Here is a 12,308-nt window from a genome sequence, read left to right on the forward strand (position 1 = left end):
CTACGAGAGGGACAGCGTGAGGTGGAAGCGCTGCCGCAGACCGCGGAACATGACGAACGAACTGGGAGGGAAGGAGCGCGCCGCAACCTCGCAGCGCGGGCCCTCGAAGGCGCCGCCCGCCGGGCACTGGCAGCGGAAGCCGCCGTCGGGCCCGTCGGCACACGTGCCTCCGTTGCGGCAGACGCCGGGGACGCAGCGTCCGGCCTCCGTGTCCAGCTCGCAGTCTTCTCCTAGGAGTCAAACCAAGGTTGGAGGAGGTCACCCGCGGCTCCAGAGGGCCCCGCCCCTCCAAAGCCTTCCAGCCCACAGAAAGGGCGAGCTCCCTGGGGGCGGACACGCCTCCTAGCGGTCTGGCCCCGCCCCACGTTCCCAGCAGCTCCGGTCACGCCCCCACGCCCCAGGCCACGCCCCCGCCGTAGTCTCCGCCTGCCTAAGGCCTCTATTTCTTCAGGGCTTTAGGTTCTTCCAGGGCCGGGTTCCACGGCTTCGCGCTCCGTGGCGCCGCACCCGACCCCGGTAGACTCAAGACAGATTCCCCATCCTCGCTTTCACTGTAGTCCCGCCCTCACGCTCTGCCCGTGGCGCCTCCAGGCCCGCGGCCCGCCCACCTGTGAAGCGCGGGCGGCACACGCAGGTATAGCCACCCTCCCGCCGCGCGCAGGCGCCGCCGTTCCGGCACGGGTTGGAGTAGCAGAGGTCGAGCTCCGTCTCGCAGAAGTCTCCCGTGAAGCCGGGCGGGCAGCGGCAGCGCAGGCCTGCGATGGGCTGGATGGGTCTGAAGAGCGTGGAGGCCGAGGCCAGGAAGGGAGCAGACGAGTCGAAGCGCAGCACGGACACGCACTTCATGTAGTTCTCACAGGGCTCGCGTAGGCACACGTTGTCGTCGAAGGGCAACACGTCTAGGAGCGAGCGCGCGGCAAGGGCAGAGCGGCGCACGTACAACTGCTCTTGCAGTTCCTCGGAGCTGAACCAGGGACCCGCAGCGCCTGCCCCGGCCCCGCGCGGCGCCAGCGCCGAGAAGCTCACATTGAGCACGGTGCCCCCCACGTCCGTGTCATTCTGGATGTTGAAGATGAAGACGTCCTCGGCGGGTGTGGCAAGCACCGCGGCCACGCCTTCCAGAAAGTGGCCCAGAAGCGGTGACAGGAAACGCTCCTGCCACATGTTCTCAAGGCGCACGGTCAAGCTGTTGGCCAGCAACTCCTCCGTGATGATGACCACGCGTAGCACACACTGCGCCGTCACGCTATGCAGCCCGTCTGCGGGTGGGGGTAGAGGCAGTGGTCAGTCTGGGGTCAGCGGCTGCCCTTCCCCGGGACTCAGAGAGCTGGGGCCAGTGAATGCCTAGACTCCCAGCACCTGTGAGTCAGCAGGCTGACCCTGCCAGACACAAGGGGGTCTGGGGCTTGTGACCACCAACTCCCTCAGCATCAGGGTACCAAGTTGCTGCTTCCTCTCCTCTCCCTCCAACACCAGGAGAAACCTGAGTCAGCCCTTGGGTCAGTAAGCCATTCCTCTAACAGCACACAAGAGAGTCCCTAAATAGTAACTCACCTTCCCCCAGGTTATCATGGCCAGCAGCCACCCTCACTCAGAACATAAAAAGGAGCCAGGGCCACTGACCACCCACCCCTACCCCCCAGCATTGCATAACCAGCACAACATCCCCTCAAAGAAACAAACAGACTTCTAGATTAATGCTTACCTATCCCCTATCTCTGGTCAGCAAACTGCTTTTCCATGGCACTAGAAGGGCCCCTGGCCCTGTGACCACTCAACCCCATCCCCCAGAATCCTGGCTCAGCAAACTCTCTCCAGGAAGGTCTTGAACCCTGACCACCACCCACCTGCCCCCTCAGAATTCTTGGATCAGAAAGCTGCCCATCATCCCAGACCTGGGTCCTGTGATCTCAGTGGCCACCTCTCAAAATGAGAATGAGGTGCTTATATACCTTGTCCCCAGACCCTAGTACACACTGGATGGCCAATAAGGATTGGTTGTTGAGTGAACTTAGGGATAAATGAAGTCTCTGCCTTCTTTGGCAGTGTGAGGAGTCCATGCTCCAGAATTGGGAAGTGAACAGCAGTTGAAGCCTCTCTCCCAACCTCTGCAGCAGTAGGCACGATTGCAAGAGCCTCTCCCACCTGCACCCTCCTATGAGGGAGTGTTTGTGAAAATCTGGGGCTATAGAGGTAGAAAAGAGGCACGTGGGCCTCTGGACATTTTCCCAAAGGGCAGGTCCTCAGTCAGTCCCTCGGATAGCCGTCAGGCCAGTATGGGCCCACTCTCTGTCTGAAGCTGCCAGAGTAAGCTGCTGTTCATGACCATTAAACTATTGGCCCACCTTCCCTGTACATATGGGATAAAGGTCAAGCTGGACCCAAAGTAATGCTTCATCTGAACAGGTGTGAGCTGACTGGCCCATGCTGGCTTTTCCCTGTGGCCTCCAGAGCATTAAGCCAGGACCTGCAGGCTTTTGGGGATGGGGGCACTATCCCTAGTGTAGTAGACAGTTCATAGGTCTTTATGGGATTTGCTATATGCCCTAGAATCTTTGAGGTTCTGTGGAGACTGTCCAAGACCCTAAGCAGGCTATGAACCTAACCTGTAAAGCCTATGGCAGATCCTGTGGGGGTGCAGGAACCCAGCATTTAAGGGATTCTTGGAAGGCTTGGAAATCCTTCTTTGGTTTCAGGTGCCCTGTGGAGCCCCTGAGGCCCTGAAGGTTGGGGTCACTGGGTCACTTGCTTGCCCCCCACCCCTCACCTGTGACAGTCACCAACATGGAGGCCACCAGTGGGCGGTTGTTGTCTAGCTTGCGGCTGAGTCGAAGCTCCCCACTGGTCTGGTTGACCACCAGCAGCTGCAACTCATTGCCCCGCTCAAAAGAGTAGAAGAGGTGGTCAGAGACATCAGGGTCATAAGCTGGGATGCGCCCAATAACGCCTGAGGGAAAGGTGTCTGAGCGGTTGGATACATAGTTGTTGAAGAGGATCTGGAAGTTGTTGAGCACAGGGCTGTTGTCATTCTGGTCAACCAGGCGGACATGCACAGTGGCTCGACTGACCAGAGGGGCAGACGTGGCCTGCACCACAATCACATATTCCTGGCGAGCCTCATAGTCCAGGTCAATGAGTGCCGTCAACTCTCCAGAGAAGATGTCCATTTGGAACAGCTCAGGGATGTTCCCCTCCACAATCTGGTACATTATATGTGCATTGGGGCCTTCATCAGGGTCTACCGCAGTGATCTGAGCCACCACTGAGCCCACAATGCTGTTCTCCTTCACTCGCACCTCAAACTCCTCAGCTGGGAAGACAGGGGCATTGTCATTTACATCCTGCACCGTCACCTGGATGCTGACCGGAGTCCTCAGTGGGGGTACACCTCGGTCCACTGCATAGGCAGTAAGTTCATACACTGGTACTGCCTCCCGATCCAGCCGCCTCACTGTGCGGACAATGCCAGAGGTTGGCTCAATGGTAAAATCTCCATCACCATCTTCCCCATTCTGGAAAGTGTACTGGACCCTGCCATTGGCATGAGCATCTCGGTCAGTGGCTGAGATCTGCAGGACGCTGGTGAAAGGTGGGGCATCCTCAGATACCAATCCCGTGTAGTGGGAAGCCACAAACTGTGGAGCATTATCATTGACGTCATTGACCATCACCTCCACATAAGTGGTGTCTGCCTTCTGTGGGATGCCATTGTCCCGAGCTGTAATAGCCAGTGTGTAGGTCACCTGGTCCTCATAGTCCAGTGGAGCCTGTAGTGTAATGGCCCCTGAATCTGCATCAATGCGGAACTGGGGCAGGTTGTCCTCCAGGAGATAGGTGATGCGAGCATTCTCACCCACATCATCATCAGAGGCACTGATAACCACCACAGTGCTGCCCACTGGCCGATCCTCATTCACACTCACTGAGTAGTGGGCACTTTGAAATACAGGCCGGTGAGTGTTGGCATCTGTGATATTGATGTGCACATAGCAGTGATCATGAAGCGCACGGTCAGAAGCAGTTAGCACCAGCTTGAAGTAGCGTTCCTGCTTGTAGTCCAATGGCAGAGCCAGTGTCACCAGACCTACACCCCCCTGGGTGCTGATAGCAAACCGATTCCGGGTGTTGCCACCTGTGATCTGGTAGCTGATGGCACTGTTGGCATCACGATCTACAGCGGTCACACTGACCACAGTAGTGCCCACAGCTGCATCTTCATTCAGCCGTAGGTGGTACTCCTTCATTGTAAACTCAGGCCGATTGTCATTAACATCTAGCACAGTCACCGTGACACTGGCTGAGGCTGAGAGTGGAGGTGTGCCATGGTCTCGCGCCTCCACACCAAAGAAATAATGCTCCACAGACTCACGATCCAGGGGACCACTCACAGAGACCCAGCCAGTGGCACTGTTTATCACAAAGGGCATATCAGGTGCCACACCAGTTAGGGAGTACTCTAATCTGGCATTCTCCCCATGGTCTGCATCCACTGCCTGAATGTGGATGACCGAATGGCCCAGGGGTGCGTTTTCCAGGACAGAGACCTGGAAAGGTGTGCTGACAAAGATAGGAGTATGGTCATTGATGTCCACTACCTGGATGCTGGCCAGGCCTGTGTTGTTGGACAGTGGTGGCCGGCCTGCATCCTGCGCCCGGATGCGCAAGGCATACTCTCGCTCTGCCTCAAAGTCCAGAGGTGCCACCACCTGGATCTCGCCCGTGAGGCTGTCGATCGCAAAATGGCCACGACTGTTGCCGCTGATGATGTTGTAGTGCACCAGTCCATTGGCATCCTTGTCCCGGTCGGTGGCTGTGACGCGTAGTACCACCGTGTGGGGGCGCACGTCCTCGCGCACTTGCGCCACGTAGCGCTTCTCGCTGAATTGGGGCGCGTTGTCGTTCTCGTCCAGCACAGTTATGTGCACACGCACAGTGGCAGAGCGCGGCCCAGGTTCCTGGCCCTGGTCGCTGGCCTCCACCACCAGCTCGTAGCTTTCCATGTGTTCGCGGTCTACGCGACCGCTGGTGCTTATGAGGCCAGACCGCGGATCAATCTCGAAGGCGGCGGCAGCAGCGGCGCGCGCAGCTGGCGGCCCCACGAAGCGGTAACGCAAGTTGGCGTTGGGGGGCGCGTCGCCGTCTGTGGCACGCAACTGAAGAATGGGGTAGCCCTCCTCCACGTTCTCGCGAAGAGTCTCCCGGTATTGCGCCTGCTCAAACACTGGCGCGTGGTCGTTGCGATCGGTCACTGTAACGGCCACCATGGTAGTGGCCGAGAGGCGCGGCGAGCCGTGGTCCTGCGCCGTCACGCGCAGGTAGTGCCGCTCCATGCTCTCGCGGTCCAGAGCAGCCTCTGTGCGAATGAGGCCGCTTAGTGGGTCAATGCTGAACAGCTCCAGAGAGCGGCTGTTCATAAGCGCAGCCAGCGAGTAAACTAGGCGCCCGGCCTCGCCTGCGTCCGGGTCCTGCGCCACTACGCGTAGCACCGCGGTGCCAGCCGCCTCGTTCTCGGGCACTAGCGCCTGATAGTTGTACTGCGGAAACTGCGGGTGGCGGTTCGCGGCGCGACGGGGGCGGATCCTGCTCGCTGTGGGTATTCTCCAGATTCCCGACTGAGCCCGGATCCCCGGGGGGCGCGGCCCGGGGCGCTGCGGGAGGAAGCGGCGGCGGAAGAGACCACGCGAGCGCATGCGCTCGGGCGTCGGCTCGGGAGCTGTCCGAGACTCGCGCAGTGCTGAAACAGACTCGGGAGCTGTCCTCTCTGTGAGCGGTGCTGAATCCAGCCCAGGGCCACATCCTATAGCCCTGGGGGGACAGTCCGGCTGGGGGGCTGTCCTCGCCGCTCGAGATGTCGCAGTTCTCTCGCTCTGATCCCTACGCCTCGGTGCCCACAATTCCCCGCAGCAGCGCGTGGTTCCCACTTTTTTGGGGGTGCCTCTTCCAGGATTCCTCTGGGAGAACACTGGCTTGTAACCACGGGGCCGAACCAGAAGGTCCAAAGGGAAGGGAGAGCTGTTCCTCAGGCTAGGGACCCCTGGGGGCAGAGCCTCTGGAGACTGACTATCTTTTCGCAAGGGTCCTGTCCGCCCGCAAGAGGAGACCTCTGGGCGCCAGCATAATAGAACCCCTGGTCCCTGTCCTGTTCCTTGCCCGCGTCTGTCTAAAGCCTGGACCCCATATTTCTCTCCCAACCCCGCGTCCGGCTGCTCAGGGAGCCCTCTACCACTCTGGGCGCTTTGCCTTCCCCCTCGGAGCCCCAAGAAGACAGGCTCCCTGACTCCCAGGCCAGGCTCTTCATCCTCTTGGACCCCGGGCGTCTCGGGACAAAGAGCTAAGGCTCCGCCGCCGGTCCGCGCCCCTGGCCCCGTAGCGGCAGCTACCCCTGGGTCCCAGCCTTGGCCCCCGTCGACCCCCAGCTCCTCTCGGCTGAGAGGGAACAAAGAGAGGAGGAGAAGGAGCAGGAGTAGTGGGGTCGTCGGCCCCCTGAGACCCCACCAAGGCGGCCGCCTCGCCATCACCCCCCGCCTCCCCACACGGCCTCCACCGCCCCTCTCCCCGGTCTGGGCCTTGGGCCCGCCCCGCCGCTCGGGCCCCCTCCCGGGCCCCTGCCGCCGCCCCGGTCCCCCGCCTCTCGGCCTGTCGCTCCGCACCGCCTTCGCCCTCTGGGCACCATCTACTCCGCAGCCAGAGCCCCTTTGGCGTGCGGCCCCGGCTTTTGCCGCCCCCACCACAGCATCCCCGACGCGGCTGCCGCCTCCCGCCGCTCCAACATGGCTCCCGGCTTCAGCGATGGTTCGTTCCACCTCAGCCCCGAAGCCCCAAATCCTGTGGTACAGCCCGTTGCGCATGGCAAATCTGACTGCTGAAGCTGTTGTCGCCATCTTTATTAAGGGCAAGGCATAACTGCTGCCCTCGGTGCTGAATAAGGGTTGGAAGGTTCGCCGCCCCTGGATCCACCCTCCTTGCTTTGGGGCACCCCCCTCACCCGCCTTCCTTCTTCTAGGCGCGGTCTCAGCTCCATCTCTTATTCTTTCTTCTGTTTGCAGGTCTTTTGTTCCCCTTCCTGAGCACTAGTTCCGGACCCTGTCCTGGAGTTTGGTATGAAAATTGGTGCCAATGTTGCGCAGAGAGCGTTCTCATGACTCTTGGCAGGGGTACCATGTGGAATCCCGGGGACGTAGGGGAGGTTGGCTGGATGGGGACCTGGGACGCCAGACCTAAAGTTGATAGCTTGAACTGTTCGACCACTGAGTTTTAACTCGTGAAACATGTCGCGACCATCTGTTTGGAGTGTCTCTGCAGAGCAAGGACTGGAGATGACCCGCCCAGGCGTGAATAGAGAACAAACTCTTCCCTGCCTTGCTGGAACCCAGCAGTCTCCTGCGCTGGGGGCCCCTCCACCCTCCTCCAGGCCGCGGGTCTCGAAAGCTCTGGGATGCCACGTGGAGCCCGGCGTTGCCTTGTATAACTGCAGCCACGGCTTCCTCGGATCCCCGCCCCTCGCCCTCCACGACCGCGTCCCTTAACCCCTTGAAGGGACTAACGGAAGCTCAATCCTCCTCCCACGGTTCAATACAGCTCTCCCAGAGCTGAGCAATTCCAGGAGCAAGTCGGTTCCGGATGGCCAATGGGCAGATAAGGCGGAATAGACGTCACAGAAGACGACACCGGGTTGGGAGAGAACTATTGGCACAATGGGAGGCTCCGCCCCCCGACGGCGGACTCATTGTCTTAGGGGAGGGCTCTTTGGATTCCAAGGTAGCCCGGAGAGAGAATCCCGGAGGCTCTCTGCCCCCTGGCCTGCAAAGGCAGCAGCGGCAACGCCCTACAGCGTCATGGGTGAAGGGCGCGGGCGTCCCCAGACCAAGGAGGGGTTTAGGGCGGGATCCCAGAACGTTCCAATGGGCGCGGCTCCAGTTAGGAACTAAAGCAAAACTCCTGGCTCAGGCCTGCAGCCCACTCCAACGGTACATATGACATCACCATCGACCAATCAGGCGGCACATTCTTCGGCCCCTTGACTTCTTCGCTTCCGGGAGGGGGGGGTTCCCGTGGGTCCCACCTCCTGAGCGCCCTACCTAGCTGTGGAAAGCTGGCAGGTGGGCTCCAGAATCTGAGGACGCCCTAAGGTCGGAACTTCATGCCGGATATACGGTCTCGGTTCCTATGGGCGTGAGGATGGAGCACTGCTGAGCTGCTGAGGCGGAACTGGGTTGGATCGGGGTCCAGTCGGTGGAGGGCCTGGAGGGGCGGGGCCAGGGACGAGGATTTGGCTGTACAGTAGCCCTCCGGGTCCACAATCTAGCGAGTGCTGGGCACGAAACTTTACACCAACAAAGGAGGGAAGCAGGAGGCACGCTAGGGGGAAGAGTACTAGGGTCCCTGGGGAGCTGCCTCAGGCAACTTAGCGATCTGGGACGGCTTCCTGCTGGAGAAAATGCCTGAGCAGAGCCTCGAATAACCAAGAGGAAGTCTGCACCTACAGGGAAAGCAGGAGCCATCCTAGGTCTTGGAGGCTAAGTGGGCACTGTGCAGAGGGGTAAAGGAACCATGGCAGAGGGAAATAGAGCTCTGCTGTCTTCATTAGGGCTAGCAGTGGCTTCAGCTGATGCTCCTGTAAAGAGCAAGACCTAGACCTCTCCTTAATACACTTGACTTGCGGTGTAACTGTGGTGGCCAGCCCTGTCACTCCCTAATGTTCCTGCCTCCACTGTTATCCTCACTTTGTGGCTCCTCCTCCCCATGTGCACTCACCTCTGTGTCCCATCCCCCACCCGCACCCCAGCCCCGCTCCAGCGGCAGCTTCTAATGTCCCCTGTAAAGACAGAAACTAAGTATTGATGATAGATCCTCCCTTCCAACAATGTTCTGGAGCAGCAGAACATTACTGGAGGAAAACATTTTACATTCATGACCACAAGTCTCAATATTATATCGGAGGGGAGGGCCTAGCCAGTGCTGTAAGGCAGGAAAAATAAAAAGGTATGAGGATTGGAAAGGAAAAAATAAAACAAGCACAGGCAATAGGATTGTGTATGTAAAAAATTTTAAAGAACCATAGGTAAGTTATTAGAGTGAGTTTAGTTAGCAAAGACATTGAATACAAGGTCAATACATAAAAATCAATTGTTGGAGCACGTGGCTGGCTCAGTTGGTGGAGCATGCAACTCTTGGTCTTGAGGTTGTAAGCTTGAGCACCATGTTAGGTGTAGAGATTACTTAAAAATTAAATCTCTATATAAATAAATAAGCTGTAATTTCTACATATCAGCAACAGTTTAAAAAAATTTGATATGCCATTTACAAAAGCATCAAGTAACAAAATGCCAGGAATAAAGCTAATGAAAATTGTGCAACAGGGCATCAGGGTGGCTCAGTCAGTTGAGTGGCCTACTCTTCCACTCATGTCATGATCTCACCGTTTGTGAAATGGAGCCCCGCATCAAGCTCCATGCTGTCAGCAAAGGATTCTCTCTCCTTTCTCTGTGCCCCTCCTCCCTCCGCTTGCTCTCCAAATAAATGAATATTTAAAAAAAAAAAAATGTGCGGGGCACCTGGGTGGCTCAGTCGGTTAAGCGTCCGACCAGTTCAGGTCATGATCTCACGGTTCGTGAGTTCAAGCCCTGCATCGGGCTCTGTGCTGATGGCTCAGAGCCTGGAGCCTGCTTCCAATTCTGTGTCTCCCTCTCTCTCTGCCCCTCCCCCAGTTGTGCTCTCTCTCTTTCTGTCTCTCAAAAATAAATAAATGTAAAAAAATAAAAAATAAATTTAAAAAATGTGCAACACACACATGATATTGAAAGAAATAAATACATGAATGGATGAAAAACTATGTTCAAAAATTGGAAGATTCAATATTGTAAAGATGCCATTTCTTCCAAAATTGACATTGACCTATGGTTTCAATACAACTCCAATAAAACCCCAGTTGGTTTTGTCTGTGTGCATTCGTGTGTGTGTGTGTGTGTGTGTGTGTGTGTGTGTGTAAACTAATAAACTAGGTTCTAAAATGAGGGCCAGGAATACCCAAGACAGTCTTTTTTTTTTTTTTTTTAGTTTATTTATTTATTTTGGTAGGGACAGAGACAGTGCAAGTGGGAGAGAGGTAGAGAGAGAGGGAGAGAGAGAGAATCCCAAGCAGGCTCTGAGCTGCCAGCACAGAGCCTGATGTGGGGCTTGAACCCGCAAAACCGTGAAATCATGATCTGAGTCGAAACCAAGAGTCAGTGACTGAGCCACCCAGGCACCCCATAGTCTTTTTTTTTTTTTTTTAGGTTTTATTATTATTTTTAAAAATAATCTCTACACCCACATGGGGCTCGAACCCACAACCCAGAAATCAAGAGTTACAAGCTCTACTGACTAAACCAGCCAGGCACCCCACCCAAGACAGCCTTGAAAACCAAAGTAGGAGGACAGTTTTTCCTCTACTGGGTATAAGAAAGCTACAGGAAACCAAGACTATGGTGCCAGTACAGGAATAGACTCCTGGAACATAATCCAGAGATAAGCCTAAAGATGTGGGAAGCCTTGAATTTTGATGAGGTGGCTTTTTTTTTTTTTTTTTTTTTTTTTTTTTTTTTTTTTTTTAGAGTGAGCAAGTAAGGGAGAGGGGAGAGAGAGAGAGAGAGAGAGAGAGACAGTTTTAAGTAGCTTAGTATGGAGCTTGATGAGGGGCTCAATACCATGACCCTGAGATCATGACCTAAGCTGAAATCAAGAGTAGGATGCTCAACCGACTGAGCCACCCAGGAGCCCCCAAGGGTGGCTTTTAAGAGTCAACGTGAGAAGGGGTGCCTTGGGTGGCTCAGTCAGTTGGGCATCCAACTCTTGATTTCGGCTCAGATCATGATCTCATGGTTCGTGAGATCGATCACCATGTTGGGTTCCCTGCTGACAGCTCAGAGCCTGCTTGGGATTCTCTCTTTATCTGCCCCTCCCCCCCCCCACTCTCAAAACTAAATAAACTTTAAAAAAAAGAGAATCAACATGAGGAAATGACGGCCTTTAAAAAAATTTTTTTATGTTTATTTTTTTTTTATTTTTGAGAGAGACTGAGCATGAGTGGGGGAGGAGCAGAGAGAGGGAGACACAGAATCTGAAGCAGGCTCCAGGCTCTGAGCAGTCAGCACAGAGCCTGATGTGGGGCTCGAACTCACGGACCGTGAGATCATGTCCTGAGCTGAAGTCGATGCTTAACAGACTGAGCCACCCAGGTGCCCCTGGGCTTTTCAAAAAATGGTGCAGGGTCAGTTGGATATCTGTGTAGAAAAAAATTAAACGAGACCCCTACTTCATACTACATACATAATTCCAGATAGATTTGACATCTGAATATGAAAGAAAGAGAACACAGCTTTGAGAAGACAATACAGAATATCTTCATGGCTTTAAGCAAATACTTATTAACAGGACACAAAATGCACTAAGCACAAAGAAAATCCTGAGAAACTGGATTACATTATAACTAAGAATGTACTTTCATCAAAAGACTATGTTAAGGATGGGAGAAGATTTTGCAAAATAGATAACCCAAGGACTCAGATGCCACATACATACTACAAATCAACAAAAAAATAGACAACCCAGCAGATGAGCAGGCCAGAGATTTGAACACGCACTTCACAAGTGATCCAAAGAACCACTAAACTAATGAAAAAGTGTTCAACCTCTTTAGCCATTAGGGAAATACAAATTTAAAAATACTACCATAGTGTACCAGAATGACTAAAAGCGAACAAAAAGAAATGGCTGACAACACCCAATTTGGGGAAAGAGGTGGAGAAGCTGGAAGTCGCGCTACTGGAGGAGCATACACTGGTACAGCTACTTTGCAAAAACTATTTGGAGCGTTGGCTTGTGACCCTGCAGTTCCGCTCATGAAAACATATTCCCCAGTATAATGCATATGTGCAACAAGAAGGCCTGTGTAACGATGTCCCTGAGAGCGCTATTCACAATTGCCCAAAACTGGAAACTGAAAGGTCATCAGCAGTGAATAAATGAGGGTATATCCCATACAACATTGGGGGTGAACACACTGGAACCGCATACTATCGCACAGAAGAATTTCAGAAACTTAATGGTGAAGAAGCCAGACAGAAGAGTTTATACTGTATGATTCCATCTGTGTAAAGTTCAAAAATAGGCAAAGCTGATCTGTAATTGCCTCTAGGGAGAAGGTCTGGAGAGGAAGGAGGAATCAGTGATTAAGAGGGGGCACACAGGGACGCCTGAGCAGCTCAGTCGGTTAAAGTGTCCGGCTCTTGATTTCAGCTCAGGTCATGATCTCACAGTTTGCGGGATGG

At 54.9% G+C, this 12,308-nt stretch overlaps 1 protein-coding gene across 5 annotated transcripts in view; it reads right to left on the reverse strand.

Annotated features, from left to right (window-relative positions):
- Window positions 1-7,696, reverse strand: part of LOC123605640 (cadherin EGF LAG seven-pass G-type receptor 3) — a 37,774-nt gene extending 30,078 nt beyond the window's left edge. For 4 of the 5 annotated variants that reach the window (XM_045492853.1, XM_045492852.1, XM_045492851.1 and 1 more), the window contains exons 1-3: window positions 2,768-7,696; window positions 609-1,259; window positions 5-230 (exon numbers count right to left, since the gene is read on the reverse strand). In XM_045492853.1, coding sequence (XP_045348809.1) covers window positions 5-230; window positions 609-1,259; window positions 2,768-6,881 — 4,991 coding nt within the window. In that variant the 5' untranslated portion in view covers window positions 6,882-7,696. The remainder of the gene's footprint in view (window positions 1-4; window positions 231-608; window positions 1,260-2,767) is intronic. The other variant, XM_045492858.1, reaches the window with a different exon arrangement.
- Between the last annotated feature and the right edge of the window lie 4,612 nt (window positions 7,697-12,308).

Source organism: Leopardus geoffroyi, chromosome A2 (assembly GCF_018350155.1).
Source record: "Leopardus geoffroyi isolate Oge1 chromosome A2, O.geoffroyi_Oge1_pat1.0, whole genome shotgun sequence".
NCBI classification, from domain to species: domain Eukaryota; kingdom Metazoa; phylum Chordata; class Mammalia; order Carnivora; family Felidae; genus Leopardus; species Leopardus geoffroyi.